Source organism: Corvus hawaiiensis, chromosome 9 (genome assembly GCF_020740725.1).
Source record: "Corvus hawaiiensis isolate bCorHaw1 chromosome 9, bCorHaw1.pri.cur, whole genome shotgun sequence".
NCBI classification, from domain to species: Eukaryota; Metazoa; Chordata; class Aves; order Passeriformes; family Corvidae; genus Corvus; species Corvus hawaiiensis.
In genome coordinates, this window is record NC_063221.1 from 30,571,282 (window position 1) to 30,597,804 (window position 26,523).

The following is a 26,523-nucleotide window of genomic DNA, read 5'->3' on the forward strand; positions in this document are numbered from 1 at the left end:
CCAAAATGTGAACTTTTTACGCCTCCCCAACCTTCTAGGTTAGGCTTCCAACCAAGTGATCTTTTATTATCAACATGATATATACCCTTGACATAATTTGGCGCAGTAAAGCTTCCTCTGCTGAACTTGTGATTTCATTTACTAGATCTGATGAAAGTTCTGTGAACCACGGTAAAATGTGATAATTAGTAGTTTAATTCTTTTAGGGTGTGCGTATTAATTGAAAAGGCTTGAACTATAAATACAGGGCCTGTGGATAAAAGCCCCCTCTGAAATCAGTCACTTATCCGAAGTACTCATTACTCCACATCTATTTAGGTGGTGTCTCTTTGTGGCAGTGTGGCAGTGAGTGGGAACCCTCCACTCAGAGATCACAGCAGCGAAACCCAGGCTGGCTCACCGCTGCTCTCCTGCCATCGGAAGTGCTCCCTGGCCAGAATTTTGCCCTCTGTGGTCAAACCACTGGAAGTTAAAAATGTGTGCTGGGAGCTGTGCTGTGCAGGCGAGCTGGGGAGGTGCTGGCTCCCTTCCTGCAGAAGTCGGAGGGGAAGAAGGCTTGAGGTGGAGGCAGTGGCAGCAGCATCTGTGTGCGTGGGTGTCTTTCTGTTTTCCAATGAGTCCACCCAAGGGCATCAGAGATTCCCTGTGACCCCAGCCCCAGCCAGTCTGGCACTTCTTAGCAAGCCATACGTTCCTCCTACTTACACACTTATCCTTCACTGTGCCTGAACTACCAGCACCTAAACTTCTGTGGCTTCAGCCAGAGCTTGGTCCATCCGGGCAGGAATGTCCAAGTGTAGATAAGGGATTGCACTTTCCCGCTCACACTCGGGTGTTCTTTTTCTCTGACTTCCTGACCAGTGCAAGAGGTGTTCTGTTGACTCCATACCTTTCCAAATATATCTACACACTATGAAAAGGTCTGTCGTTTTTTCACATCTTCCTCTGGTTTCTGCCTGTATGAATCTTGTGGTTTTACAGGTACAAGGTGGTTTTCTTTCAAATGGATCCAAACCTTCATACTCATACTTGGTTTGCACACTCAGAAAAAACCTGTTTGTCTGCCTGTATTGTAGATTCATGGGTTAATCAGGTGCTTTCCAAGTCGCCTTAATTTGTAAACCTGGAGTTGTGTACACCAGCAGGGAGGTGCATGTGAAGGGCAACACACAGCTCCTGAAAGCAGCATACTGGACTGTAGCTGTTGTCAGGGAGGGCACTTTAGTGAGAGCAGGCTCCCAGAAAAGGCCTCATCACTTCCATAGATAATTAGATACTATTTGTTAATGGCAGGTACTACTTTTTAATTGCAGAAGTTGCTAGCTAGGAACTGGAAAGAAACTTGGGGAACTCTCGTAGAGTTGTGAGAATAAAATCCCCTCTGAAGCCTGGCTCTGGTGTGACTGAAATGGAAAAGTACCAGATCTGTTTCTTGGAAAGTGAGAAGGAGACTTTTATTTGCAATGGTCCCCAAATATTTTCCCAGGAGCCAAGGAAGTGAGCATGGCAAAAGGGGCAGGAGGAAGGTGAGGCGAGTGAGCCACACTTGTTAACACACTCCTTTAACTCTGCTGTTGTTATCTGGCACAAGAAAGGGCGCCGCAAGTTGTTTACAGCAGTTTGTGTTGTTCGTTTCTGCTCCTTTTTTCAGGGCCCTATCTTCACTTGTACAACTTTTTTTCTGGGCTGTGATAGTGTCCAGATAGATTTTGGCGGTGGGGTGGTAGGAAGGTGCCAGTTGATTAAATGTGCTGCTTACTATGTGCATTTCATGTCTGCTGTCTTAACATTTTTTTGTTAACCACTGTTGCAACTGAAGAAAATGCTGAAGTTTGACAGTTGGGAGTGACTGCTGAGAATGTGCTGTAAACTATATCATCCCTCTGCCTTCTCCCTTTCTCCCCCTCCTGCTGGAACCAAATGATTTATAAAATGCCTTCACATTCTTGAGTGAGCTCACACTATCACCTCCAGGCACTGCACTGAGGAGTCTTAGGAGTGGATGGGAAGCACAGATCTGATAGCTGGTATTTTTCTCTGAAAGAAAAAAAAAAAAAAGGGCTGATTAAATTTAAAGGAGAAAAGTTTCCTGCTGTGCCCCAGAGTAAATCTGTAGTCACTGAAGCACTTTCTAGTAAACAAGAGATGTGCGTGGTTACAGTGGGGTTTTATTATTACCCATTGCCATTGTTTTCCATTTTCATAAGATTCAATTAATGCAATCATTTTAGAGTGTCTCTAATCATTACCTCCCGCCCTCCCTCACTTGCACTTGAAGCAAGGGGATCTGCTGCAAGCCACACTCTGGGATGAGGAGCTGGCACCTCGCTCCCGTCCCTGGTGAGGGGAGGCACAAGGAAGTGATAGGGCTGCTCCAGAGTATCCGAATAGTTCTCTTCTCTCTATCTGGCCTGTGCAGGACATATGGCCAGCACCCTAACCGTGTCTGTGGTGTGCCCTCCCATGGGGCCACCATGGCACCCCAGAAGTCCCCCTGCCCTAGCCAGGTGCAGGGGTGTCAACACCAGCTCTCAGCCCACGGTGGGCCAAACCCCTTCCTGGTATTTCTTCTCCCGGAATCATAAGGGAGGGATGCTGCTTATGTAGCTGTACCACTCTCACTCTCAGAGAATCCAGACCTCTGTCCCTGTTATTTTTCTGCTTTAATTCCTTACTCTTAAGATTTTATCTGTAACAGAAGGCTCTTTGACAGCTGCATCTCCATTTGAAAACCTGCTGGTGTTTGGGGGGTGTCCCCACCTGACCAGCTTTGCACTGCAGACCTCCTGCAATTTTCCCACATGTTAGACCTCAAAGTCCTGATTTTCAGAATCGGGGAATTCGCATTCAGGAAGTTTCCAGCAGCAGAATGCAGTGAGCTGGCCATGTCCCCCACGCCATACAGAGGGGAGCCAATTTTATCGTACAGCCAAGCATGCCAGAGCTGGAGCTGCAGGAGGAAGGGAAGAGGTGAGAAGCAGGAGAGGGTGGACAGCAGCTTGACAGACTGAGGTGGCTGTGGTTTTGAGGCAGGAGGGGATCCCCACAGATTTTTGTGAGGGAAGGCTTAGAGCAGTGGTTGGGTAGTGGCCCACGGCTCCATTTAAATCAATAACAAAGTGGGCTAGAAAGGATGTGACAACCCAAGCAAGCAGCTGAGGAACGAGGCAGCCCAGTATTAGTGAACCCAGATTTCTGTCTGCCATGGCCATGAAGGATGGATTTGCAGTAGGACTGGGAGCCGTCCACTGTTAGGAGAAGGAAATAAAGATCATCCCATGTACAATATAAATGTAAGCTGTTATTACTACTATTGCTATGTCAGCCGTAAACTGTTCCCACGAGAACAGAGATGCAGCATCATTGAAAAAGAATGTCTTACTGTGAAGTGGGCAGCAGAAACACTGTGGCATTATCTGCCGGGCAGTGAATTTACCTTGGTGACAGATCATTATTCCCTCCTGCAAACGAACCGGATGAAGGGCAGGAACACAAGGATAACTCAGCAGCTCTTGGATTTTACAGGCTTCTGAACTCAAAAAAACAAACAAACAAAAAGTAGCCAGATAAAACTGTAAGGATGGAGAATGTCAAGAGAGATTGCTTGGGGCAAGGAATGGAGAGGAAAGCAAATTTTCTTCCAGATTTATGCTGATGTGATACGTGGACTAAGAAGACTTGGATTTCACCCCATCTAACATTAGGCATTAAAACAAGACACCAGTGATGAACCTAAAATCCTCACTGTCCCTCTGTAATCAGTGGAGATACCAGGTCTTTTGAGAATGAATCTCTCTCTCTGTTGAACCTCAGGGAGCTTTAAAACCAAGATGTTTCAGTCTAACACTGTAATTGCTCCAGCCCTGAGATTCTGCTGCTGGAGGAAGTCACCCATCCCTCTCCCACTCATCCTGACAAGCCAGAATAGACAGAGTTGAGACAGAGTTGCTCAAGAGCAAAGGTGGATCTAGCAGGGCATGTGGATTTGGCTGAATGATTTCTTCATCATTAGAAGAGTGGACAGTGTATCTACTGCCCACGCGTACTTTTTCCCTTTCTGTTTTTCTTTTGAATGCTACAGAATGGGAGTTTCTTAGATAAATTATCATTTTTGATAAGTATTCGTGTGCTCAGTGGAGGAATGTGTCTAGGGATGGGCACACTGGCAGCGAGAATTTCCTCCTCAGCTCTTCCAGTGAAGTTTTGTTCTAAACTGCCCAAATGAGGCCGTTATTCGAAAGTTAAAATGTTCTGTTCCAGTTCTTGTTTTCATTCTTTCATGTGTCTGGGGACTAAACTTCTGTGAAAACGAGCCCATTCTCACAGGATGCCTTGCCTAATTTTGCAGACAAGAGAGGTTCAGCTATTCCAATTACGATGAGATAAGAATCTGAAATGTTTGGGATCCCATCCATCCTGAGTTGAACTCTAACTTTTCCAAAATCCATCCATCATTATTTTTCCCTTTATTTCTGCATTTCAGTAATGCAAGCAAAGGAGGAACAGAGAAGAAATGAATGATTATGCATCATAAACCATAATAGATGGGCTTTGTTTTTACCTGAGTTGCTTTACTTTGATGTAGAGCTCCCTGCCAGTGGAATTCCTTTTCCTTTTTCATTTTTCCCTGCCAACTTGAAAGTCAGTCAGAGTACAAACTGTCCCAGGCCAGACTGCTAGCCATGGCCCAAAATATGAAGTCCTGGCTGCTGTGGTATCTTCAGATTGTCTTAAATACATGAGGATAGGGCAGTCCATCCCAGTGCCATGTTTCTGCATCCCTGGGTATTGCACTGTGCCATGCACACTGACTGCTGGGACGGGTTAGAGGCTCTAGAGAGGCAAATCTTCTGCCACAGGAAGGGAGTGAAAAGGCTTAGCTTCCCAGCCCAGCTTCCAGCAACAGATTCATCTCAGGTCCTCACTGGTACCCCAAGAGCATGTCCGAGTTGCTGCAGGCACCCTCCTGGGATGAGACATCCCACCAACATCATCCCAATTCCCTGAGCACCTCCCCTGGAACACCCAATCTGCCACACACGGGATAAGCACTTCAAATCAGTTAAGGATGAACAAGGTCCCTCTCTGCCTCCTCTGTTTACTGTGTTAATGTTGAATCCCTCACAATGAGTGAACTCCGAGGCCCCCTTTGGGCTACAGCTTGAGCAGATTACACGAGAAAAATAAACTTGGTCCGTGTTCTGGCCTGACCTTGGCCTGAACCTGAGAAAGTGAATGCCTCTATCACACCACCATGTGTCTGTAGAAGTACAGTAAACACAAACAGGGGTCATTGGCCCTCTCTGGCCTGCAGTCCCAGGCCAGGAGTCTGGAGTTTTGGGCTGTCCGCCCAAGTACTTGTTAATAAATGTCCATTCTTAGTCCGTAAAGGAATGTAGACAGGGCATCCTGCCCTACAAAACATAAACTTAGAATGAAACGGAAAGAGAGTCTCAGTCATCGTGCAGACCTCTGCTGCTGGTTTCCACATCCAGCAGTCTCTTCCCACTAGATTTATGTTGCTAGTTTGGGACTTGGCTGGGGACTTGCCCACTAATACACTGGGTGTTCTCCACCGCTGTCTGAAAGCGTAGTTGCCTGCTTAACCCTGAGTGCAGCAGAGCTTGGGAAGTCAGTCAGTCAGTCTGTGGGGCTTCCTCCTCAGTGCTTGGGGAGGCAGAGACCTGGCAGAGCCTGGGGTATGAGCCTGGGTCACCCAGGGACGGGGTTATGTTGCTTCCAGGGGTGTGCAGTACTTTGCCCATGCACCTTCACTCTGCCAGTGGAGTCAGTCAGAGGCAGACGAGTGCATGACATGACATAACTAGTGACAAATCTCTTTCCTCCCCAGCCACAAGAATAACTAACGTGTAAAGTGTGTTAAAATAACTAATGTGTAACCAGAAGTCAGCCTATTTGGGACTAAAAGCTATCAGAGTTAGTTCTGTGCAAAGAACAGAGGAGTAAGAGACTCCTGGAGAGAAAACTCCAAGAACTCAATTGAAAGGACAACAGGTAAATACACAATATCCATGGAGTTTACTGTGAATTACAGTTTGCTCACCAGTAGTGTCAGCTGAGAAGGTGTAAGAAGTAGCTCTGAAGGGAAAGTCATGGGGAAAGGTGGAGCTGGCTGATCCTTGTGACTCAGCTTCCATGCCCAGCTTTCTTACTTTGGCATCACATTTGTACAGTCTAATCTTGAGCAGGTATTTCTACAGCTTCCATTATCGTGGTGTCCTGCCACAGCCTTTTAGAAGTGCTGTGGTGTGAAGAGAGGGGAGTGCCAGGAAGGGAGGATGAGAGGAACCACCTGATGAAGTCGCTGGGGTTTGTGTCCTTATCACCCAGCAAAGTGGGGCAGGGAAGCTTCCCTCACCTGACCCTGTCCCCACCAGCTCCTCCTGGACTCTGGGCTTTCCTAGAGAATCCTGCCATATTATCTGGACACATGGATTATTCCTATAACTATAAACTAACATGCACATTAAAAAATGCCTGATACTCTTTTTATAGCCCCCTAAATCTGTGTCCACAGGACTTCAGACTCCCTTGGTCCAGCCCCAAGCATGTCCGAAGGGTAACCTTGGAGGGTGCTGAGGGAGGGTTTTATAGATCCTAAAATAATTACAGCATCGCTGAGTGCAGTTGTATAATTTCTTGGCAATATATTAATTAAAATGAGATATTCACACACAATGCTTATTTAAACTTCAGACTTTTTGAAAGAATCTGCATACTTCTAGTAACTGTGTATCACAGCTTTATTAAGGATCATGTTTTTCATGCAGATCGAGTTCTTGAGCTCTGTTATCAACATAAATGAGCCCATGGCTTTATGTTCAGGCCTGAATGATTCCAGGGCATCTGAATCATCCTGGTATTTCATTTCACCATCTAAAATTACTTTTGAAATACTATATTTTTTTTAACTTGCTGTGTTATGGCAATTAGAAATCGCTCTGTGTTTACTAGGAACAGAGAGTCCAGCAGAGCGGAGTGTTTAATGTGATGAATAGTGCTAGGAGCTCAAAGAAAAGTCAGATGCGTGTCGACACGTATCAAAGCTGTTCTGCTGCTCAGAATGACTGTTCGTGATACTTGTTTCATGATAAACTTCCTCAGAACATGATGTTACTGGAAAAGAAATGATCCATTTCTCTGAGAAACACGCAGGTGACACAGTTGAGTCAGCAGCTTGCAGCAGTGACACAGGCTTACGTTTATAAAAATCCCCTCTGAACTTTTGTCTCCTGCCTGCGTACATCAGAGCCTTAAAATCTGTCCTGCTTCTTGTGTTCACTTGGTAGCTGTTTAAACTGGCAAAAATCTTCCCGCCACCCTGACAAAGAGGTAGATTCCCGGCCTTAAAAGTCCCAGTAGTCACAAAACTTTCCTCTTTCGTAAGTAATTCGCCGTATAAATGTTAGTATCTCCGGTGACCACTGATATCTCCAGGGAAATGATAAACATGGAAAAATAACAGACTGCTGTGGAAACCAGAAAATCCTACCTCCCATCCGAGAGGGTTTAATTATTGGAGTTGCAAGCATTTCCCCATGCATGAGCATCTCGGCATTCATAGGTGGAAAGTACCTCATGCTGTGTTTGAAATATCAACTGGATTTAAAAGAAGGCTTTGTGCTTCAGCATGGACCTTTCTTAGCCTCCTGCAGATGGTTCCTATTGCTGAAAAGAGACATGACTTGTGAGATGGGGAGACCTCCATGCTGATTTTCCGTGCTGCTCTAATCCCGCTTTACACCCATAAAGGACTTCAGTCCTTAAGCCTTTACCCTCTTTCTCCTAGATATTAAAATTATTTTCCTGAGTGTCATACCGTATTAAAGTAGAATGAAAATGGTTTTAACAATTGCTGGCATGGGGCTTCTGTACAGCATGTGTGTCACAAATCATGTCACTTTTCAGCAATAGGGCTGCTGCCAGCGGGAGGCTCAGAAATGCTCATGTTAATCAAAAATTTTAATTTCAAATCAAATTGACAGTTTACACATGGTGAGAAATGCTTCTCACCATGTGATATTTCAGTATGCTACACTGGGCAAAATGGGTGCACTTTCCTGTTAAGAATTTTGACTACAGTATCTGCAAATTTATGGGTTTCAGTGTATTGGGTATGGTAGTGGTTGATCTAAGGGAGCCCCTTGGAGAATAGGAGACAGAAGGGTTTTCATGCAGCCTGGCACTGGTGAGCCGCTGTTGGCACATGCTGCTGGAGAAATGACAGGTATTCAATAAACATCACTATGGTTAAGAGGAAGATTTAAAGGAGGGAGGGGCTGCAGTGCTATAAACAGGATTTGAAACAAATGTGCTTATTTCAGCCCGTGATTAGTCTGAATACCTAAGTATTCCACACCAGTTTTTAAATATCCTTACATTTATTTTCACACTGATGTTCTTCACACAGCATGAACAATAATATTTATGGCATTAATACTGTAGCTAAATTCTAATTTGGAGCAGTGTAAACCCAAGTAGACTCTGCATGTTCCAAGGCATGCTCTGGCGGCGTGCGGACCGGAACACGGCTACGGCACACAGCCCTGCCATCGGCTCCTTCCTCCTGCCAGCAGCTTCCTAGAAACCAGTGGACGGATTCAGGAGGCAAAATACCAATTTATACTTGGTGAGGATTGAGAGAAGCAAGGACAGATGATGGAGAGAGGAGCAAGGGCAGCTGATGGAGCATGCGCAATTGGCCACAGACAAACGAGTTGTACAAGCCCTTGTTCTCAGGTTCCACCAGAAATAAGATGCTGACATCAAAAACTAGCCCATGGATAGAACTGTGATCCTTACATTATTCTCTTTAGGAGGTTTTCCAGCTGTCTGGGGGGTCCTGAGGTTAGTGCAATGCCACACTCATGATTGGGATGTTGTTTTACAGAGGCATTTGAGGGGTAGATGGGCAGGGATGGCAGTATCCCCTTCTGGGTCTTCCCCTCCAGTGCCCATATTTGCCATGGGGTGGGTGTGAGCCTGTTGGTGGGTGCCAGGGAGCACCCTGCAGCAGCACATGCTGCCAGCTTTCCCTGGAAGCTCCATTTGGACACTGAGTCACTGGCAATATCACCACAGACCTTGGAGATCGCAGCTGTCATTGCTCTTGTAACCAGGGTTGATATGAAAATACGAAGATAAATAACTCCTTCATATTATTATTTTCAGGGAGGCAGGCTGTTCTTTTTATTACTCTTTTTATTGTTGGATGCTATAAATATTCCAGAATTATTATCCCAAGGTAGATTTCGTCTCATTTACTTTGAAACGCTTTTGAGGAGGCACATTATTTTATAAGCTGCCAAATGAGTATGACCATTTACCATGATTTTTTTCTTCTTTTCTTTAATATTTGATTTTTGGATTGAGGACCTGAAACAGAAATATGCTAATTTAAGACATCTGTTGTTTTTCAAGCTATAGGCCCCTATCAGTACTAATGCAGGTTTTTTCATCCAATTGGGTTTATGGTAGACAGGGAGATTTTAAATTTTTGTCATTTTATCAGAAAACTGTATTAACTGATTTCTCACACACGCAAGTACTGAAAAGTACCCAGAGATGTTAGGACTCATCAGAAATGAAAAACCACACCAGACATCTTAGATCTTGGAATGGTTTCCATTACACAAGGGCTTTAACGTGAATTGAAATGCTTTCAATGTTTCAAGAAGACCTTTGTCTTCAAGAGAAAGGAACTATCCGTGTGCCACCACTTGGACAAAACCTGACGTGATTGATTGCAATCTGTAATCGGTTCATTAACGGTAATAAGTTTCCATTAATTCCCCTATCTCTGCACTTAAATATAAAATGAGTTGAATCTCCTAAGAGCTGAGGCTGCAGTGGATCCGTGCAGGATCAGGCTGTTGGTGACACACCTGATGCCACATTTGCTCTGGTCCACGTTTATTAATTCACAACCCAGACTGAAGCTCAATATGACAAATATTAAAAGAATAATTAGGCATTGTTCTCATTAGAGATTCTGAAGTGCCGTGAGTAGGAATGGTAACATGCAGGGAGAGGTTACACATGTATTTGTGTTCTGATTCACCTCTGGAGGACCCCTGGTCAGGTGGGTTCCTTAGGGAAGGGTGAGAATCCTTCCTCCAAGCCACCCCCAGCAGACGTTGATTCCCAGCGGCCACAAACCATATGGAAAAGGAGCTGAACTTGGGCTCTGGGCACCCACAAAAACAAGTAGTTTTAGACAGACAATTTCACTGTCTGCTGGTTACAGACTTTTTAGCTAAAACCCAAAAAGGCAAATCATTTACCAGTGGTTTTGCATATTGTGAAGGGTTAACAAAACTTTCATTATCACAGTCTATTAAGCCAGGACCAGGAAACAATTTCTAATCAACACTCAGATCTGGGCAGGGATTGTGCAGTCTTTTGTAGGAGGCCTCAGATCTGTGTTCTCTATTCTCACATGCTCACTTCCAGCTGTTGTCATTGAAATCCCACATAATCTCCTCGGGTCAAAGGGCAGTCATCCATGACTGCCGCTGTTAGGAGGTTATGCTGATTTCTGTTGTCAAATATTGGCCCTTTTCTCTTTCAATCACTCCCATTCTACTTTTTTTAACAAGAAAGATCCAGCCTAGAATTGTATTACATGACTTTAAAGTCTTAAAAGTGTTCCTCTATTGTACTAACACGACATGCCCTGGACGGTCTAATCCATCCTGCTATGGGCCACAAAGAAAGTTCTGGTGCTTCTTAAAACCTTGGCCAAAGGCAGGTAGCGAGCCAGGGGAAATAACAGCGTCTGTGGCATGTGGCCCCGCAGTCGTTCCATAAGAGAATGTGCAATTTGTCCAAGGTGAGCTGTTGCTGTGGTATTAAAATTAAATTGGAAATAACAAGCGAAAATAGGAGTGGGAGCATTTGTCAGGGAACGAGAGATGTTTCTGTATCACCTGCAATGTATAATGTCTTGCTTAACTCTTCTATAAAATGTCCATGAATTAAAAATGCGGTCTAATTTACCATTAAAGGTTTATCATTTACAAATTTGACGAGTGCATTTTGTACAAGGCAGTTAAAATAAGGCCACCATGGCAGCTCCGGTGATCAGTATTTGGGGGCTGCTGGTAAATGCAGATTTCATTGTTGCAACATGCAGTATCCCAGCCTGGAGCTGTCTGCCATCGGACTGGCACAGACATTCCCTTAGACAGAGTACTGTGGCTGGCATAGGTGGTCTCTTCAATCTCCGTTTTTTTTTAGATATGGAGTTAGTTTTTTTAGATACTCGGCTTAGCCCCCTGGATCTTGCTTTGTATTTCCAGCGTGGGATAGAGCTGAGCTATTTCTCAGCAGTGGTGGGGCTGCCTCAGCTGGGTCAGCCCAGCCTTGATAAACTCACCTTCCAATTAAGCAGAGTGTAAATGTTATGAAGGTCTTGACTGAAGCACGCATGTTCAGTCCTTTCTTTTTTGCTGGTGAATGCAGATTAGGAGTAACTCCCTCACCCCCATCCTCCTCAGCTAATCTTTTGGGAGTCCTCAGGGTGAGCCGGGTTCCCTCTGATAACATCCCCTCTCTCCAGGCCTGCATGTGCTGTGTGATACAGACATTAATTTTCTCATCAACATTATTGCTCCGCATTGTTTGTGAAACATGGGATTATCTAGATAGAGGATAAAACCAAAAGGAATCAAGTTGCACTTCGAGCAGAGAGGGCTTTTCTTTTAATCAGGCATTTGGTTAAGATAATAGGCTTGAGACCCTAATTGATTATTACTATTTTAAGGTTTTAAGATGGCTATGTATAGCGAGATGCTAAACATGAAAAAAAGCTTTAGAAATGGGTTCAGTGCTAGTTTGGGGGACTTGTGTAATTTTGAAACACTGAAAAGTAATCAAAGTCTCCCAAAAAGCTGTTCTCTGAAGCTTAATACATTGTCACACAGATTGTAGTGGAAGAAAAATAACTGGATTTGGATTTTTCCATCTTCAAAGGAGTTACTCTCTCCTGGTTTTATTTATTAGCTTTCAGGAAACCAGCTGTATCTCTGTTTAGAAAATACCTTGTATATTTGTGGCGCAATTTAACTATTTTATAGCAAAAATAATACTGTTGGATTGCACGAGGAAGCCTGCTAATTAAATAACAGTAATACCTTGAGCACCTTGAAAACATCTTCAGATATTCAATTAAGGAACAATAACCCGATGAACTTTAACCTATAGACTATATTCAGACTTTCTACATAAAAGTAATTGCATCAGTCATGATTTTCTCAAGCTGCAACACAAGCTCTTGATTGGTAGCTCAACGTCTGAGACTCCTTTTTACTGCATTAATTGGGAAAGCAGACAATACTCTCCCTGTAAACTCGATTTTAGGACGAAGGTTAGTTGCCTTTGTACACGTTTACTCATTGAAATAGGAATGTTTGCTTAATAATTCAAAACAAATAGCACTAGACAACAAGTCCTAATCCTGATTTCTCCTCTGCCAGTGTAAATTAGGAGAAAATGAGGTGAAACTCTATTTGATCAGTGTAGAAAGGTTTGTTTAAAACTTCTTTGAGAGAGATCAGAATTAGGCTTCAGCAATTGAAGCCTTTTCTTCTGGCTTCTTTGCTGGGATCCAAAAGAAGAATATGTAAATGGCATTGCAAATTTTCTCCCCAGTTGAAGCAGCCATCAAGTTATGGGAAGATGTTTTCCATGGGTACCTGGTACAATAACACTCTGCTGTTGTGCACAATGATTTATTAGTTACCACCCTGATCTGCTTTATTCAATTTGGTCTTATTATCCTGGGGTTTTTCCCCCCTTAGGGGAAAGATGATCATCTCTGTGGGCCAAAGTGAGATCTTAGGTGATGAGCTAAGCCCTACCTGCCCCTAGACTCGACTGAAGGAATGAATCAACTTTTTATTTTAATTCTTCCTTAAGGTTGTCAGCCCATCTTTGTTTGGCAGGGCAGTGAGGACGTGCTTTAGTCAGGCATGTGATGGAAATGAAGCACGTGCTCCAACAGCTTTGCTGAGTCAGGGCCTGCCTTGGCCAGCCACGTGTCTTAATTTGTACCCAAAATTTGAGTGAATGAACCCTGCAAGGTTCATTTTGAGCAGCTGCTTTGCTACCAAACTGTGACTGTTGCACAAAGCTGCAGACATAACCTGTCATACACAGCAGTTTCAATGTCCTGTCTTTTGGATATTGAGGAAAATTATCACAGCTCAATTATTCCAGTAAAGTGCCCTATGAAAAGTAAATCTTGGGAGCTTTCAGAATGTTTAATCATCTTTTCAGTACAGGAGTTCGTTAATGCTAACATCTGCATATGTAAGTGCTTGACTATAACTATTTTCCTTCTCATTCAAAATTAAGTGAATCAGCCAAATTGATAAGTTTTTGCCTTTTGACCCCAGTTAATAATGTTAACTTCACATCTCTTGGCAATGCTGCTGTTTCCCAGTAATTCTTCTTTTACACACTTAGGTTCTTTGTACTATTTCCCTTGTTTTCTTCTCTCACCCCAGCTCAGCAAAAATGAGAGTCTTAGGCCTGGATTTTGCAGTGTGAGCCATCCAGGCAAACCTTTAAAATTTCATGGAGTTCTACTGAACTGCAAATTCACAGACCAACCGTACATCAAAACATATTCATGATACAGCTCTAAGCCAAGGACATGGCTTTTGTGGGTATGAAGGTATTATTAATGATTGGCAAGACAAGCCCCCAATTTCCTAATGTTTATAAGTAAATACCGAATTGGAGAGTTGTGAAATTCACCTTTCATTTGTGAAATGTTTATTTTCAGTATTGAAGGAGGATAATCTAACCACGCTATTGTTTAATGATTACTATTACATGTACTCCTATAAGGAAGGCTCCTGCAGGAGTAAGTGGACGTTTCAGGTGCACCCAAGATAGGAATATTGAAATCAGCATGCCCAAGATAACTTACTCATCTTCTCTCATGCCCTGAGAGTTAGAATGTATTTAAAATGGCACTTTCATTTCTGGTTTTACCTGTGTATGACAGGTTAAAGTAATGTGGTTCGCCTTGCGACAATCACATTTTCACTGGATAATTCCAAAGGGCTCTAGACATTCCCTTTAAAAAATCAGCCAAATATCCTACCGTGGCTATGATTTGAGGGTTTTTTTTTTTTCCTTCCATATTTAAATTTCACCTTCACTCTCTGTGCAGCGGGAACCTGCCTGAGAAATGCAGGTGGGAGTGGACACCAGAGCAGAGCCAGTGTGGTGCGCTGTGAAAAAAACAGCACGTGGCAGATGTTCGTGGCATTGCTGGATGCACTTCTGGAAGTTGCTCAGATACTGCCATGATGAGCACAGTGTGAGAAGTTACATAGCATAGACTGGCTTCCCTCCGAAGGGCTCTGCGGAGTAGTAAGCATCCTGGCCCTGATCCAGCAAGGCACTTAAGCATATGCTTAATTTTAGGCACATGAGTGGTTTCAGTGAAGACCTAGGAGAATTATTTTTAATTCACAGATCATTTAATTCAATAGGCAGGTCTGCTGCAGCATATGAAAAATAGATCTTCATATTAAAAATACTTGGGAAATCGGCGGTGAACAAACGTTGTGTATGGGCAGCAACTGTTTCTAAAAAGCAGAATGAGGTAGTCATCACCTTTATTGTGGGAAAGTACAAAGCAGATCAGGCAAAAGCACTTACTGCTATCTGGGAGCTATTTCTAAATTGAAAATAAGGAAAAATAAAAGCTTGTAAGAACATTTTTTTTCATTTGAAGTAGAGAAAAATTTATTCTCTTGATGTAAATAAAAACCTTGTTTGCAGATTGAGGAATTTGTTTGTGTTGAATTTCAGCATCAATTTCAATATTTTATAGTACATTTATCTACAGCTGGAGCATGACAGATTTGTGTATATTTATATGTTTGTGTACATAATACATATGTATACACACATACACAAGGATGCCCAAAGATATACATATACACAGTTTGAAAACTCATCATTATTGCTGGAGTATAAAAACATGCCTGATGCAGAAACTTGTCTCGAGTCTGTTAGCTTAGAGACTGCGTTCATCTGGCACTGTGGGCTCCTAGGAGAAAGAGGGAACTTCTTCTGTGTAGGAGCAGAATTCCATGAGATCTTGGCTGGAGGTGAACAGCTCATCTCCCTCCAGATCTCTCTCAAACCTTTCCCTGACACATTGCCTGACATTCCACCCTCTGTAGACCTGTACGGAAGATGTATTCCTTTTGCATCCCATTCCACAGGTAGAAATGGCAGTGGGGTATGCTGGGTTTGTTTAAACAACCCCAAAAAAAGCCAGGAGTACAAACATGCAGCTGCTGTTAGTCCTATTGCTCTGGTCACTAGAGAAAGGTGCACAGGTATTCCTGGGATGAGCGTGGGGTGCAGGAGAATATATGGAACGCAGGGAAATCGTACTGAGCCCGACAAACAATTAACGATGGAGCAGATGGTGCCCCTGCAAAACATTCAATAATAAATGTGTGCGTGCGCCGGAATCAGTGACTCTAAGTAGGACAGCCTAAAAAGGTATGCCACTTATCCTGTGGGCAAGCAGGACTTTACAGTTCTTTTAATAATCCCTTTATCCTGCGATTTCTCCTGTGACCCTGATTTCCAAAGCAGGAGGTCAGCCTGGCCGGCCGAGTGCAGCCCTCCCTCTAATTGAGGTCCGGCTCTGTCCCGCCTGAGCTGCCGTATCCCGGCCCTCGCGCCCGCGCTGGGCTGCAGCCCGGCCGCTCCTTTGTCACTGAGCATACCCGTGAAAATTAAATGAACATTTGGTGGTAGGCATGTTTGCAGAGAAGAAGGAAAATACTGTTATGTAAAGTGCCATCACATTTTGATACCGAGTGTAGAGGCATTCCTCGCACGAGGGAGGCGAGCGTGGATGCGTCCGCCCTGGTTCCTCCAGACAGTCCACAGTTCAATGTTATTACTTTTTCTTATGCAGAGATTTATTTTTCTTTTCAAAACCTAGTTCTAAATGTTAGAATTTTTGTTGTTGTTGTTGAAAAGGCCTTAATTTAAATTTTTTTTAACCATCTGCTCTTTTAAGATCCCCCTAGTGTAACCTTAGAAAAATGAAGAATACATCTTTAAGTCTTGTTTTGTTTGAATGAATGGGTAGATAATCCTGATCAGATGTTTCTTTAGAGAATAATGTTCAAAACGATTATGGAACTTAGCTGTCCTGTCTGTTTCCTAGGTACAGTATTTTCATTTCAGTTGTGAAGTCATTAGGGGTCATCCAAGGTAACCGTTTATTAAAATAGTCTTCTTTTGTTTCAGATTTCCTGTTGAGATGCTTTAACATGTAAAAATCTCCCTGCTGATGTGTCATGTTAGCTTTCCTAACCTCTAGATAGAAACCACAAAGCAGCCTACATAGCTGTATGACTGGTTACCCACCTACATAAACAATAATTACTGCTAAGTGGGAAATTAGATGTCACATTTTAACTCTAAATGAAAGTAAAGTATTTGAGAATACTGTCATTAAATGCTTAAAGCTAATCGCAGTTCTCTCACTCTGTTTGTTTTGTAGGACATTTGGGCTTCCAGGACAGTTTTGTCACATCAGGTGTTTTCAGTGTGACTGAGCTAGTAAGAGTCTCACAAAGTAAGTATCCTTTTGTGGCCAGTTTATGTGGTTTCTGCAATTCAATTCAAGGTGGTTTTTTTTTTTCCCTTTGATTCTTATTGTTTCCTTCCTCAATTCAGAAACAGCATCTTGAAAATTGGACTCTTTTCTCCCCTCTTCTTGCCAGTAGACAGCATTTATGTGCCACTTCTTTTAATGGGTGAAAATAAAAAAAGCAGAATTTTAAAGTAAGCTGATAAATAATTTGATTCTGCAAACTCGCATGTGCAAGTTGATAGGCTTGTCTGGCACCCAGCTGAAAATGGGCAAAGTGCAGATAAATGCATACAGAAATCAGCTTCCCATGGATCCCTGGGAGGATCCAAGGGCTGTATTATAACCAGACCTCTGGAAATTACCTGATCTGTGCACATAAGCCTGGAAATTTTCTGATGCTGTTTTTTCACGTTGTGTTAATCTATGCCATGTGAACCTGCCTGTGTGTGTGATTCTTGGGGCTGTCCCAGTGCAGGGCCAGGAGCTGGACTTTGATGATTCATGTGGGTCCCTTCCAGCTCACGATATTCTCTGAATTTGGGGTTTGTGCACCTGCAAGTTGCCGAAGTCATTAATAGTGCCAACAACAGTGCCAGCTTCAGCCCTGATAATCTCACACATCCTGACTTCCCCAGGCCCACGTTTTCCATTAACTGTATGGAATTCTGTCTTCTAGAAGGGTTTGGGTTTTGACCTTTAAAGAGTGCTGATGCCCCCAGCATGAGTGACATGCTGCAGCATGATCATTACAGGCTTGTCAATACTCACTAACAACACTGAATTAAGAGTACCTGCCACCACCCTGTTCCATTGATCAAAGGTGCATTGATTGTATTTTGCTATGACATAATCCAGATAGTCCAAGGGAAGAGTATGGACAGGGTCTTGCAGAGACACTGCTGCTAAGCCAGGCGTGTAGGAACAAGTTCTTTAGGGATCTAAAAAATTCTTCCCTGGGAGGGTGGTGAGGCCCTGGCACAGAGCAGCTGCGGCTGCCCCATCCCTGGAAGTGTCCAAGGCCAGGTTGGATGGGGCTTGGAGCACCCTGCAACAGTGGAAGGTGTCCCTGCCCATGGCAGGGGGTGGGACTGGATGATCTTTAAGGTCCCTTCCAACCCAAACCAGTCTGTGATCTTTCTCCAGCTAGAGGGGAGCTATGGGATAACATCAGATGGTCGCCAGTCACCACTGCTCCAGGTGAAACCCTCAACTACATGCCCCTTTAAAAACCTTAGGCTGTGCAATCTTTAAATGATAAAAATGGTTCTTCTCTTAGATAGCAGAAATATTTATTTGTGTACTGGTTCTGGGCATGTAATTTAAGTCATTCTGGGGCTGGAATCTCCAACTGGCACAAACCTAGTAGAAAATCTGTGGTTTTGAGTCAGAACACAGAGTTTCTCAGAGGATTTTCCTGGTTTATTTCCTCTTTTGGAAAGACACTAGCTAGTAAATTGGCTTTACATTCAAAAATAGGATGGCACAAGGAGAGCATGATGAGTGGGATATACATGAGAGCTATATGCCCTGGAGAGAGGCAGAGAGAAAAATGTTGAAGCAAACATTTCTCCTGAGCTTCCTTCCCTGACAACTGGTGGGAATTTTGAGAGAAGGGCAAAGTTAAGAGGACTCAGAAGTCAAGAGGAGCTGCTGAGTGCTCAGCACATTTGCAAATCAGTTCACTTGCTGAAGTGCTTAAGCAGAGGCTTTGGCATCTAACTGGCTGTCCAGAGAGCACAGACTGGCTGGTACCTGCAGCCAGGGTGGACAAACCCAGGCTGTCACCAGGATCTGAACATCTCCGTGTTATGTCACTTCATTTCAGTGTGACAGCATGAGGCTTTTGAAGCCCAAAGGATTCACCCTCCCCCTCTGCAAGGCATCCCACTTCACCACAATCTTATCTTGGCTGTAGGAGCCCTGCACAGCAGAGCTGCCTCTGGACTCTGTCAGCCGTGCTCCATGTGTGCACTTTTCCTAGGAAAGTGCCCCACTCCTGCCTGGAGCCTTCCCAGCCTCCCCCAGAGCTTGGCACTGACCTCATGAGCATCGTGTTTCAAGCTTATTAATTTTCCCTGATATTTTATTGTAACTAAACTGAAACACTGGGTATCAGAAATCCTAGCACTCAGCATGTTTCGCAGATTATGAGCTGTGTCTGAGATGTTCCCTCTGCTTGCAGTTGACGTGCACCACCTTCAAGGATGGGGCACCTGCACGCAGAAAGAGCATGGACTTTATTAGAAATAAGAAAGAAGGTGTTGGTGGGAAAAATATAAAGATTCAGCTTTTATCTGTTCCAGACACGGGGGTTTGCACTGTTTTTCATGGGCTCTTTAATAATCCTGGGAGGTCAAGACCTCCGTTTTATATCCTGTCTACAAGCCAGCACCTCTACCAAAAATAGTGTCCCCAAAGCATATCGGGATATCACTTCAAAACTGACTCAGAGGGAAGAGTGCCAGCAACTGATTTAGCTATGCTGCTTTTGATAGCACCCTGGATTTTCCTTGGAGATGCCCCAGACATGTACTGACCAGCCTTAACCTTGTTTACTTTATGAGGTCTGAGAAGCCCACAGCCTGACATGCCCTGGCTACCCAGTAGGATATGTTTAATGTCAAGTCTAGCAGCATATTCCCAGAAAACTCAGTATTAATTCACATGATCATATTCAAAGAATTATTTAACATAACAGAGCAGCAAGGTAATTGCTGCATATTTGCCTAAATTGGTAGGCAAGGTCTTTTAAAGTTAATATAACCCTCTCTGGGTTGTCTGCGTGTTCCTGTGTCCTGATTTGAGACCAGTCCTCTTTCCAAAAAGGTCATCTTTATCTATGCCCACTGTTACTTTATTTTCAATGCTTGCTTTGGGTAATACAATGATGGAAATACGTGAGTTCCCCAAAATTTTAACTGGGTGTGGCCTGTTATCTAAAATTAATCTTACAAAATATTGCGGGTAGCAATTATGTGCCAGGTTTATATAGTAAAGTTCCCAGAGGTCCACATGAGAAGGAGTCTCAAGTAAGAGGCAGTTGTCTTCATCATGCAGATTTGGGGAATGAATTAATCAAGTGAAAGGTCAGCTGTTACTGTTATCTATCTTGCCTATCAGTGCTGATCATCACACTTTCTGTGAGCTATTGAACAAGTCTAGACTGTGTTGGTAACAGAAACTTGCTTTCTTCAGTCCTATAGATGCAGATTTTCTTTCGAAATGCTGCCCAGCTGCTGAGTCTTGCAGAGCCTAGTAAAACAGAGAAAAGAGATCATAGATGTGCATCTGAGAAAACAAAGACTCCTCTCCAACCCATCTGATGTGGGTGTTGCAGCTCATGCTGTCAGTTCTCCTCCATTATTAGCAGGCAGAGGGTGTGAGCTCCTCTCTAAGTGTTGTCTGTCACCCCAGATACTGGGGAGACCCTTCCAGATAACAGAGGCTTCATTCTTCCCTCTCTGGAGAGGTCTGTGCTGACAACAAAAGGCTCAGAGGCAGAAGCATCAGAGATGGACAGGTTTGGGAACTGACAGCCAGCTGTTGGCCAAGTGAAACCTCCTCCTTTTCTCCCCTTGTTAGGAAAATATTCCACAGGCTGTGGGCAGCTATCGCAGGGCACTGGAGAAGACCCTCTGCAGAAGGTGCTGGCAGAGGGGTGGCCGTGGTGCCAAGTGTCCCCTTCCCTTGGCAAGGGCTGGGAGGTCACGGCAGGCTGGAGCAGGGAGAAAGGCATGGGGAATGCATTCCCCTCCTGGCTTTGAGTCTGCACCATGTGCTCTTGTGCAGAGAGAGCTGCTGGGAAGATCTCCTCCCTTGGAGGTCCTTCAAGCAGCCAGATAAACTGCACTGCCCAGGATGTGAAGAAAGATTTAGGATTTATGAACATTCGCTAGAGCCAAATCAAACATATTTGTTTGGTGGCGTGTTATTTGTCAAAATGACATCATTCTTCGTGCTGATAAACAAGGGAATTCTGACTGCACCCTGGCCTGAAAATGCCACACGTTGGGTTCGACGTGTGCTGTGTGCAGGGAGGAGCTGCCAGGAGCAGTGGGGGCACTTCTAATCCTTCTGATGAGCCTGTGGCACCACAAGCACACAAACTTCCTCACTGCTTCTGTGTACACACAGAAATGGTCCAGCTAATTATCCCTGAAACACTTAGACAATTCCACAGGTGCTTCTGTGGGCAGGACGTTTTGGGAAGCTCAGGATCCTGCCACACTGATGGAGCAGATGCCAGGCTTGGGGATGGAGCTTTGGGGATGGAGGCAGAGGCTGAAGTGTCCTTGCCATGAGGGCAAGGGCTGGGAATGAGAGGGATTGCCAGCACTCCAGGCACGGAGCGCGGATGCGACTGAGGAAACGCAGCCTCCTCGCGCCCCTCATCCAGCCCAAACAGACCGCAGGGAAAGTGAATCCCAGCACATGCAAGGCAAGGTGTGGGACACCTTGGCTCTTGTGGAGGGGCTGGGCTGGCCAGTGCATGCTTTCTTGTAGCCCAGGAGAGCAGGAGAGGCTGTTCCCCTCCTCACAGAGCGTGTGTGTGCAAGCCGGGGTGTGACAGAGCTGCTCTCTCTGAACTGCAGCCCGTATGTTTTCTGCTGTACTAAGCACTACAGTAGTGAAGGCAGTTAAAGTCAGCAGCACGAAAATTAACGTTTAAAAAGATACTCTATATTCCTTAGCAAAGCACTGCTATCCAAAACTCTCTGTGTGGGCTTGGGTATGAGAGGGAGAAAAAAAGATTATAATAAAAAATAGACTGCAGGCATAGAGTGAACAGTTGCCGTGACCTTGCCTTTTGTATGCCATTACACAATTCAATGGCAGTCCACTCAAACCTTGCTCTCGATCAATATCCTATTAAAGCAGCACAAAAAGTCTCTATAAACTTAGTGGTTAGCTATGTTTATAAATGGAACTCAGCATAATTAGATGGTCAATAGCAGGCTGTATTTGTAATTTTAAAATGAACATCACACATTTCATATCTGTTGTATTTGGCGAAACCTCTTTGAATCTAATGATACAGTGTGGAGGAAACAAAGGCCTTGCAAAAAAAAAAAAAACCACCCAGCTCCCCTTTCCTCCCAGCAGTAGCAGCAGCACAGTGTGTTTCCCTTTGTTTATGGAGTCACAACACAGGAAAAAGTTTATTAGTCAAATGTCATGTTTCTCCCATTTAACCCTAAACACATTATCACTTCACTGCAGTGTTACACGTGTAATGATCTTGGTCACATCCCAGCCCCTCTGTTAAAATAAATACATACAAATGGGAAAAAAAGAGAGGCTAAATATTAACATGGCTTAAAGAAAGTGTTCTATTCCAACAGAGACAAATGCCAGCCTGGCTGGTTTTATTTAGTGGGTTTCCTGTTCTGTAATTCAGTAATTTTTTTCAAAATAAATATTGCAATTGGGTTAAGTCAGAGGGCTTTTTCTTAATTTCTCCATTATTTTTCTTGACATTTCGGGTGAGGCGTTGAGCTGGAGGGTGCAGGCTGGGAGCAGGGTGATGCTGCCCTGCATCCTGGGAGTAGAAAAGTGTCAGGCAGAGGCACCCACCTTCCTCCTCTTCCTCTTCCTCCTCCTTTTGGGCAAAGCAGCTCCTCCTGCATCACCAAGTGTGTCCCAGCTGCACAGGGAATCTTCTGTGATGCCAGCAGCTGAAATGGGGGCTCCAGGCTGGGTGTGGAGAAAGAGGGATCCTTCCCTCTCACCTCCTTCCAGCTCAGAGCCCTGGGTCAGGTGGCATCTTGATGCCAGCACCAAGGTGGAGATTTCTTGTTTTGACTCACAGCCACAGTTTCTGACATCCTTTCCCATTTGGAGGATGTTCCTGAGCTGCCAGGAGGTCACTCTGCTGCAGAGCATTTCTTCCAGGAGGAATGGTGTGGTTTTGATGTTGTTGCCTGGAGTTTGTGAGGCTGCAGCTCCCACCACGCTGCTCCGTGTGGGGCTGGAGCGTGTTCCTGGGGTGTAGGAACAGGGGTAGGGAAGTTGTGTGGTGGATTGTCATATGCTGCAGTCAGGAGGTTTACTTTAGACAGAGTTTTTTAGTTTAGACAGAGTTTTGCCACAGTTTGCACCCCTTTGATCCCTTTGCTTACTCTGCAGAGATGCTGCCTTTGCTGGGAATCATAGAATCACAGATTGGTTTGGGTTGGATGGGACCTTGAAGCCCATCTCATTCCAGCAGGGACACCTTCCACTATCCTAGGTTGCTCAGACCCCCATCCAGCCTGGCCTTGGACACTTCCAGGGATGAGGCAGCCACAACTCCAGCACGTTGTTGTGATTTATGGCAGTAAATGCAATAACTGCAAGCAGAGGTACAAATGGGCTTTGGTGGAAGACAGGCACTGTCAGGAAGGCAGGAGAAGGGATTTTGGAACAGCTCAGCCCTGTGCAACCTTTGCCACAGCACTTCTGGGGCCAGAGACCTTGAGCTGGTGGTTGTCAGGGTGGTGGCTCCTGTGCAAGGACTGCCACAGGGTTCAGGTACTGGCCCCCACAGCCCAGCCAGGCACTTTAACCTCTGCTGGTGTCTGTTAAAGGTGAGTTTTGTTCTTTAACCCTCTGGTTTCAAACTGGCATTTGAGTGTGGCGAGGTGGTTTGGCTGGTGACCAGCACAGCATCCTTCTTGTTTGCTACCCAGGCAGCAACCCCTGAGGGATCAGCCCTCTCTGCTTTGCACTGAGTTTACACAGCATTAGCAATACCTTGTTCCTACCCTACCCCTGCTGTGGACACACATTCCATTTTCCTATAGGGCCAACTCAAGAAATATCCAGGATTTGGGGAAAGGGCAATAAACACAGCACGGGAAAGAAAGAAGGGAAGCGTTGCCCATATACCAGTTTTTCTTCCTTATCTCCTTGGAATAAAATTGTTTCATAAATCTGGCAATGTCCACGAAATTCATTGTGCCTCAGAAAGAAACAGTGTTTTAATTTAGTGCTTGCCTTTTTACGTTCCTGTTTGGAAAACTGCGTGCTTTAAACTCTAAGTTGGGCTTTGGGAGGCAGAGGGTGCAGTGGAATTGCTCAGGAAAGGGTTTGCAGAGCACAAATCTGTTTGGCAAGGAAGTTGCTGAAAACTGTGGAGTAGATGCTGCAGAGAGTACCTTTATGATTGATTTCCATTCAAGTCAGACTGACTGCAGTGTGGTCATTTTTCTAACCCATAACTGCACACACTGCAGCAGTCTGCTATCTGCAGGGTGTCTGAATTATAGCAGTCCATGTCCCTGTTACCTTTTACACAAATTACTTACACTGGTTTCTTTTTCCATGCAAATTCATCAGCTTTACAGACTCTTGTAGCTGCTGTCAGGAAGCTGTTGCAGAAAGCACAAATTGATAAAACGAGTTAATTTTACTGGGCTTAATTTTTCTTTCCTTCAGTTAACACAGCCTCTCATATACCCAGTGTGCAGGAAGCATATGATAGTTAAGAGAAGATAACAAAGGATTTGAGTGTTCTTGTCATAAATTACTTCCCAACTTAATTCCTTTTAATGATCATTCCAGATTTTCTCAAGTTTTAATGGCGTTGTGCATTTTCCGTCCCCGGCTTTTAAAAGTCCGTGGCTATCCAGGCTGTTCCCTTTCTGTCTCAATGACGTTCTTAAAAGATCCTTGCCAAACAACAACTAATTGTCTTGTGGGGATGATGAGGCAGCTGCAAAGCTACATTATTCCTCTGTCAAATCTGACATTGTGAGCTCCTTAAGACTTGGGGTGAAATACTGGCCCCGTTACAGTCAGTGGCAGCACTCCCAGCCCAGACATGTTAGCTGGGTGATAGGAGCTATCCTGTCTTCATTTCCTCACTCCTTCCCCGTTGGACTGAAAGATTTTTTCATGTTTGAAAATGGGCCAGATTCTCAGACCAAAGATTAAACTTGGCTCAGCATCCCTGTGTGGCACTGAGACTGCTTCGCCTTTGTGGCTGTGAATCAGGGTTCTCAGACAATACAGCCCAGGCCAAGCTGGTGCATTTTATTGTGCAGGACGTCCTTTTTCAGATGGCTCTGAAATGTGAGAGAAAATCATGATCTGTAATTGTCAGCCCCCGAAGTTGTATTGTCCTGTAAATAGCACTGGAACAGCCACAGTGGACATGGTACCATTTGCTGTATTAGTGGCACTTCGGCACAAAATCCATTCTCTGCTGACTTCAACGTTAAGCTGCTCTGTTCCTTGTCTGTTCCCAGAAGAACACAGCCCATGGAGTTCATGGCTTGTGCCTGCAAATTCCAGGGTGTGTAGAAATCCATGAGGTTTTCCAAAACCAACGCTCCAGGACAGGGAAATTGCAGGGATTCATATCCCTTGCAATAAAAATTTCAGTACTGGATAAGGTGATGGGGTGAAGAGTGGAAGCCCACTGCTGGGTAAAACTTTTGGGGAGTCATATGTCTCTAGCTCTGATTTAGCTGGAGGAGAGCAGAGGAAAAGCTCGGATGCTCTTAGGCAGAAAAGAGCTCAAGTTTCTCACCTGCTTTTTTAACCTCTGCGCTTGTGGCTGTGCATCACATGTACCCCAGAGGTCCTGAGGTGTGTATTTCCCTGCCTATGCTGCTTATAGATCCTGCCAAGCACTCTACAGGGATGATGCAGCCTATCTGTAACCATGCCAATAGAGACAACGTGGTCCTAAAAGCAACAAGTTTCATTAAATGTTAGAAAGTCATTAACAGAAAAGCAGCGCTTAGAGAAAGTCATGCCATAGTTGTTTAATTTTAAAAAATAATGATAATATCTTTGGAGGAACGTAAGAGACAGTCTATGTCATGGAACATTGTATTCTTGATAAAATTTCCATCTTCTTGATTGCAATGCCAGGAACCATTAGCATTTCCTAATTTCCACATCCCACCTGTTCCCATTGTGAAACTAAACACACTCAGGAGGAAGAAGAAAGTGATTTTGAAGTGCAATTCATGCCATATTCACATGACTTACTGACTGCAATCTCTTTTGTTTCCCCAGCACCAATAGCTGCAGGAACAGGCCCTAATTTCTCCCTCTCAGATTTGGAAAGTTCTTCATACTACAGCATGAGCCCAGGAGCGATGAGGAGGTCTTTACCTAGCACATCCTCTACCAGGTAATTTAATCTCTGCCTACTACCAGGTTCCTTGGAAACCCAGGCCAGCATCATTACTCATCTGGGAAAGTAACCATTAAATTCTCTGACAAGCTGTTTGGGGGCCTCACGATGTGGAGCTGTTTCAGATTCACAGAGCTGAATGTTCAGCTGGATTGCAGTAAAGTTCTTCCAGTGTGTACAAGCCCCAAAGGAAAACTGCTGCATGGACTCGTGCAGCTCCTGGTTGTATCTGGGTGTATCAGGAGAAGTTCCACTGGAATTGTTGAGTTTCACCTTGTGGCAGAAGAGAATTTGGAGAATAATGAGATGAGAGGAAAGTCTTAAGATAGACTTGCATATACTCTTTATTGTAAAAAGAGTTACCTGTGAGACTAACACTGTTTTAGGACCTTGGTCTATAAAGCATTTAGTTTTCACAAAGCATTTAGAAGTTTGTGACTCAGCCTTTGGTAAACTGAATTACTAATGCAGATGACTGCCCCATCTGATTTTGATTTCAGCTTAGATGCCAACTATCAAACAAGGATATTTTTTATTTTTTACCTTTGACTTTAATCATCCATGAGATTAGATTTATAAACAAGCTCAGTCACTTGAGTAGTCTTGAACACTTATTAAGGAACCAGATTGATTTTTTTTTCCCCCACAGCCAAAATAGATCACTTATTTCAAAGACATGACAAGAAAGTCTTAACTCCAGCCCAAAGCTCTTTTACATTTTTATCTCAGC

General features: G+C 44.2%; 1 protein-coding gene across 18 annotated transcripts in view; it reads left to right on the forward strand.

Moving 5' to 3' along the window:
- Nucleotides 1-26,523, forward strand: part of NFIA (nuclear factor I A) — a 350,608-nt gene that overhangs the window by 243,867 nt on the left and 80,218 nt on the right. For all 18 annotated transcript variants that reach the window (XM_048313292.1, XM_048313295.1, XM_048313294.1 and 15 more), the window contains 2 exons: nt 16,574-16,648; nt 25,673-25,790. In XM_048313292.1, the coding sequence (XP_048169249.1) occupies nt 16,574-16,648; nt 25,673-25,790 (193 nt within the window). The remainder of the gene's footprint in view (nt 1-16,573; nt 16,649-25,672; nt 25,791-26,523) is intronic.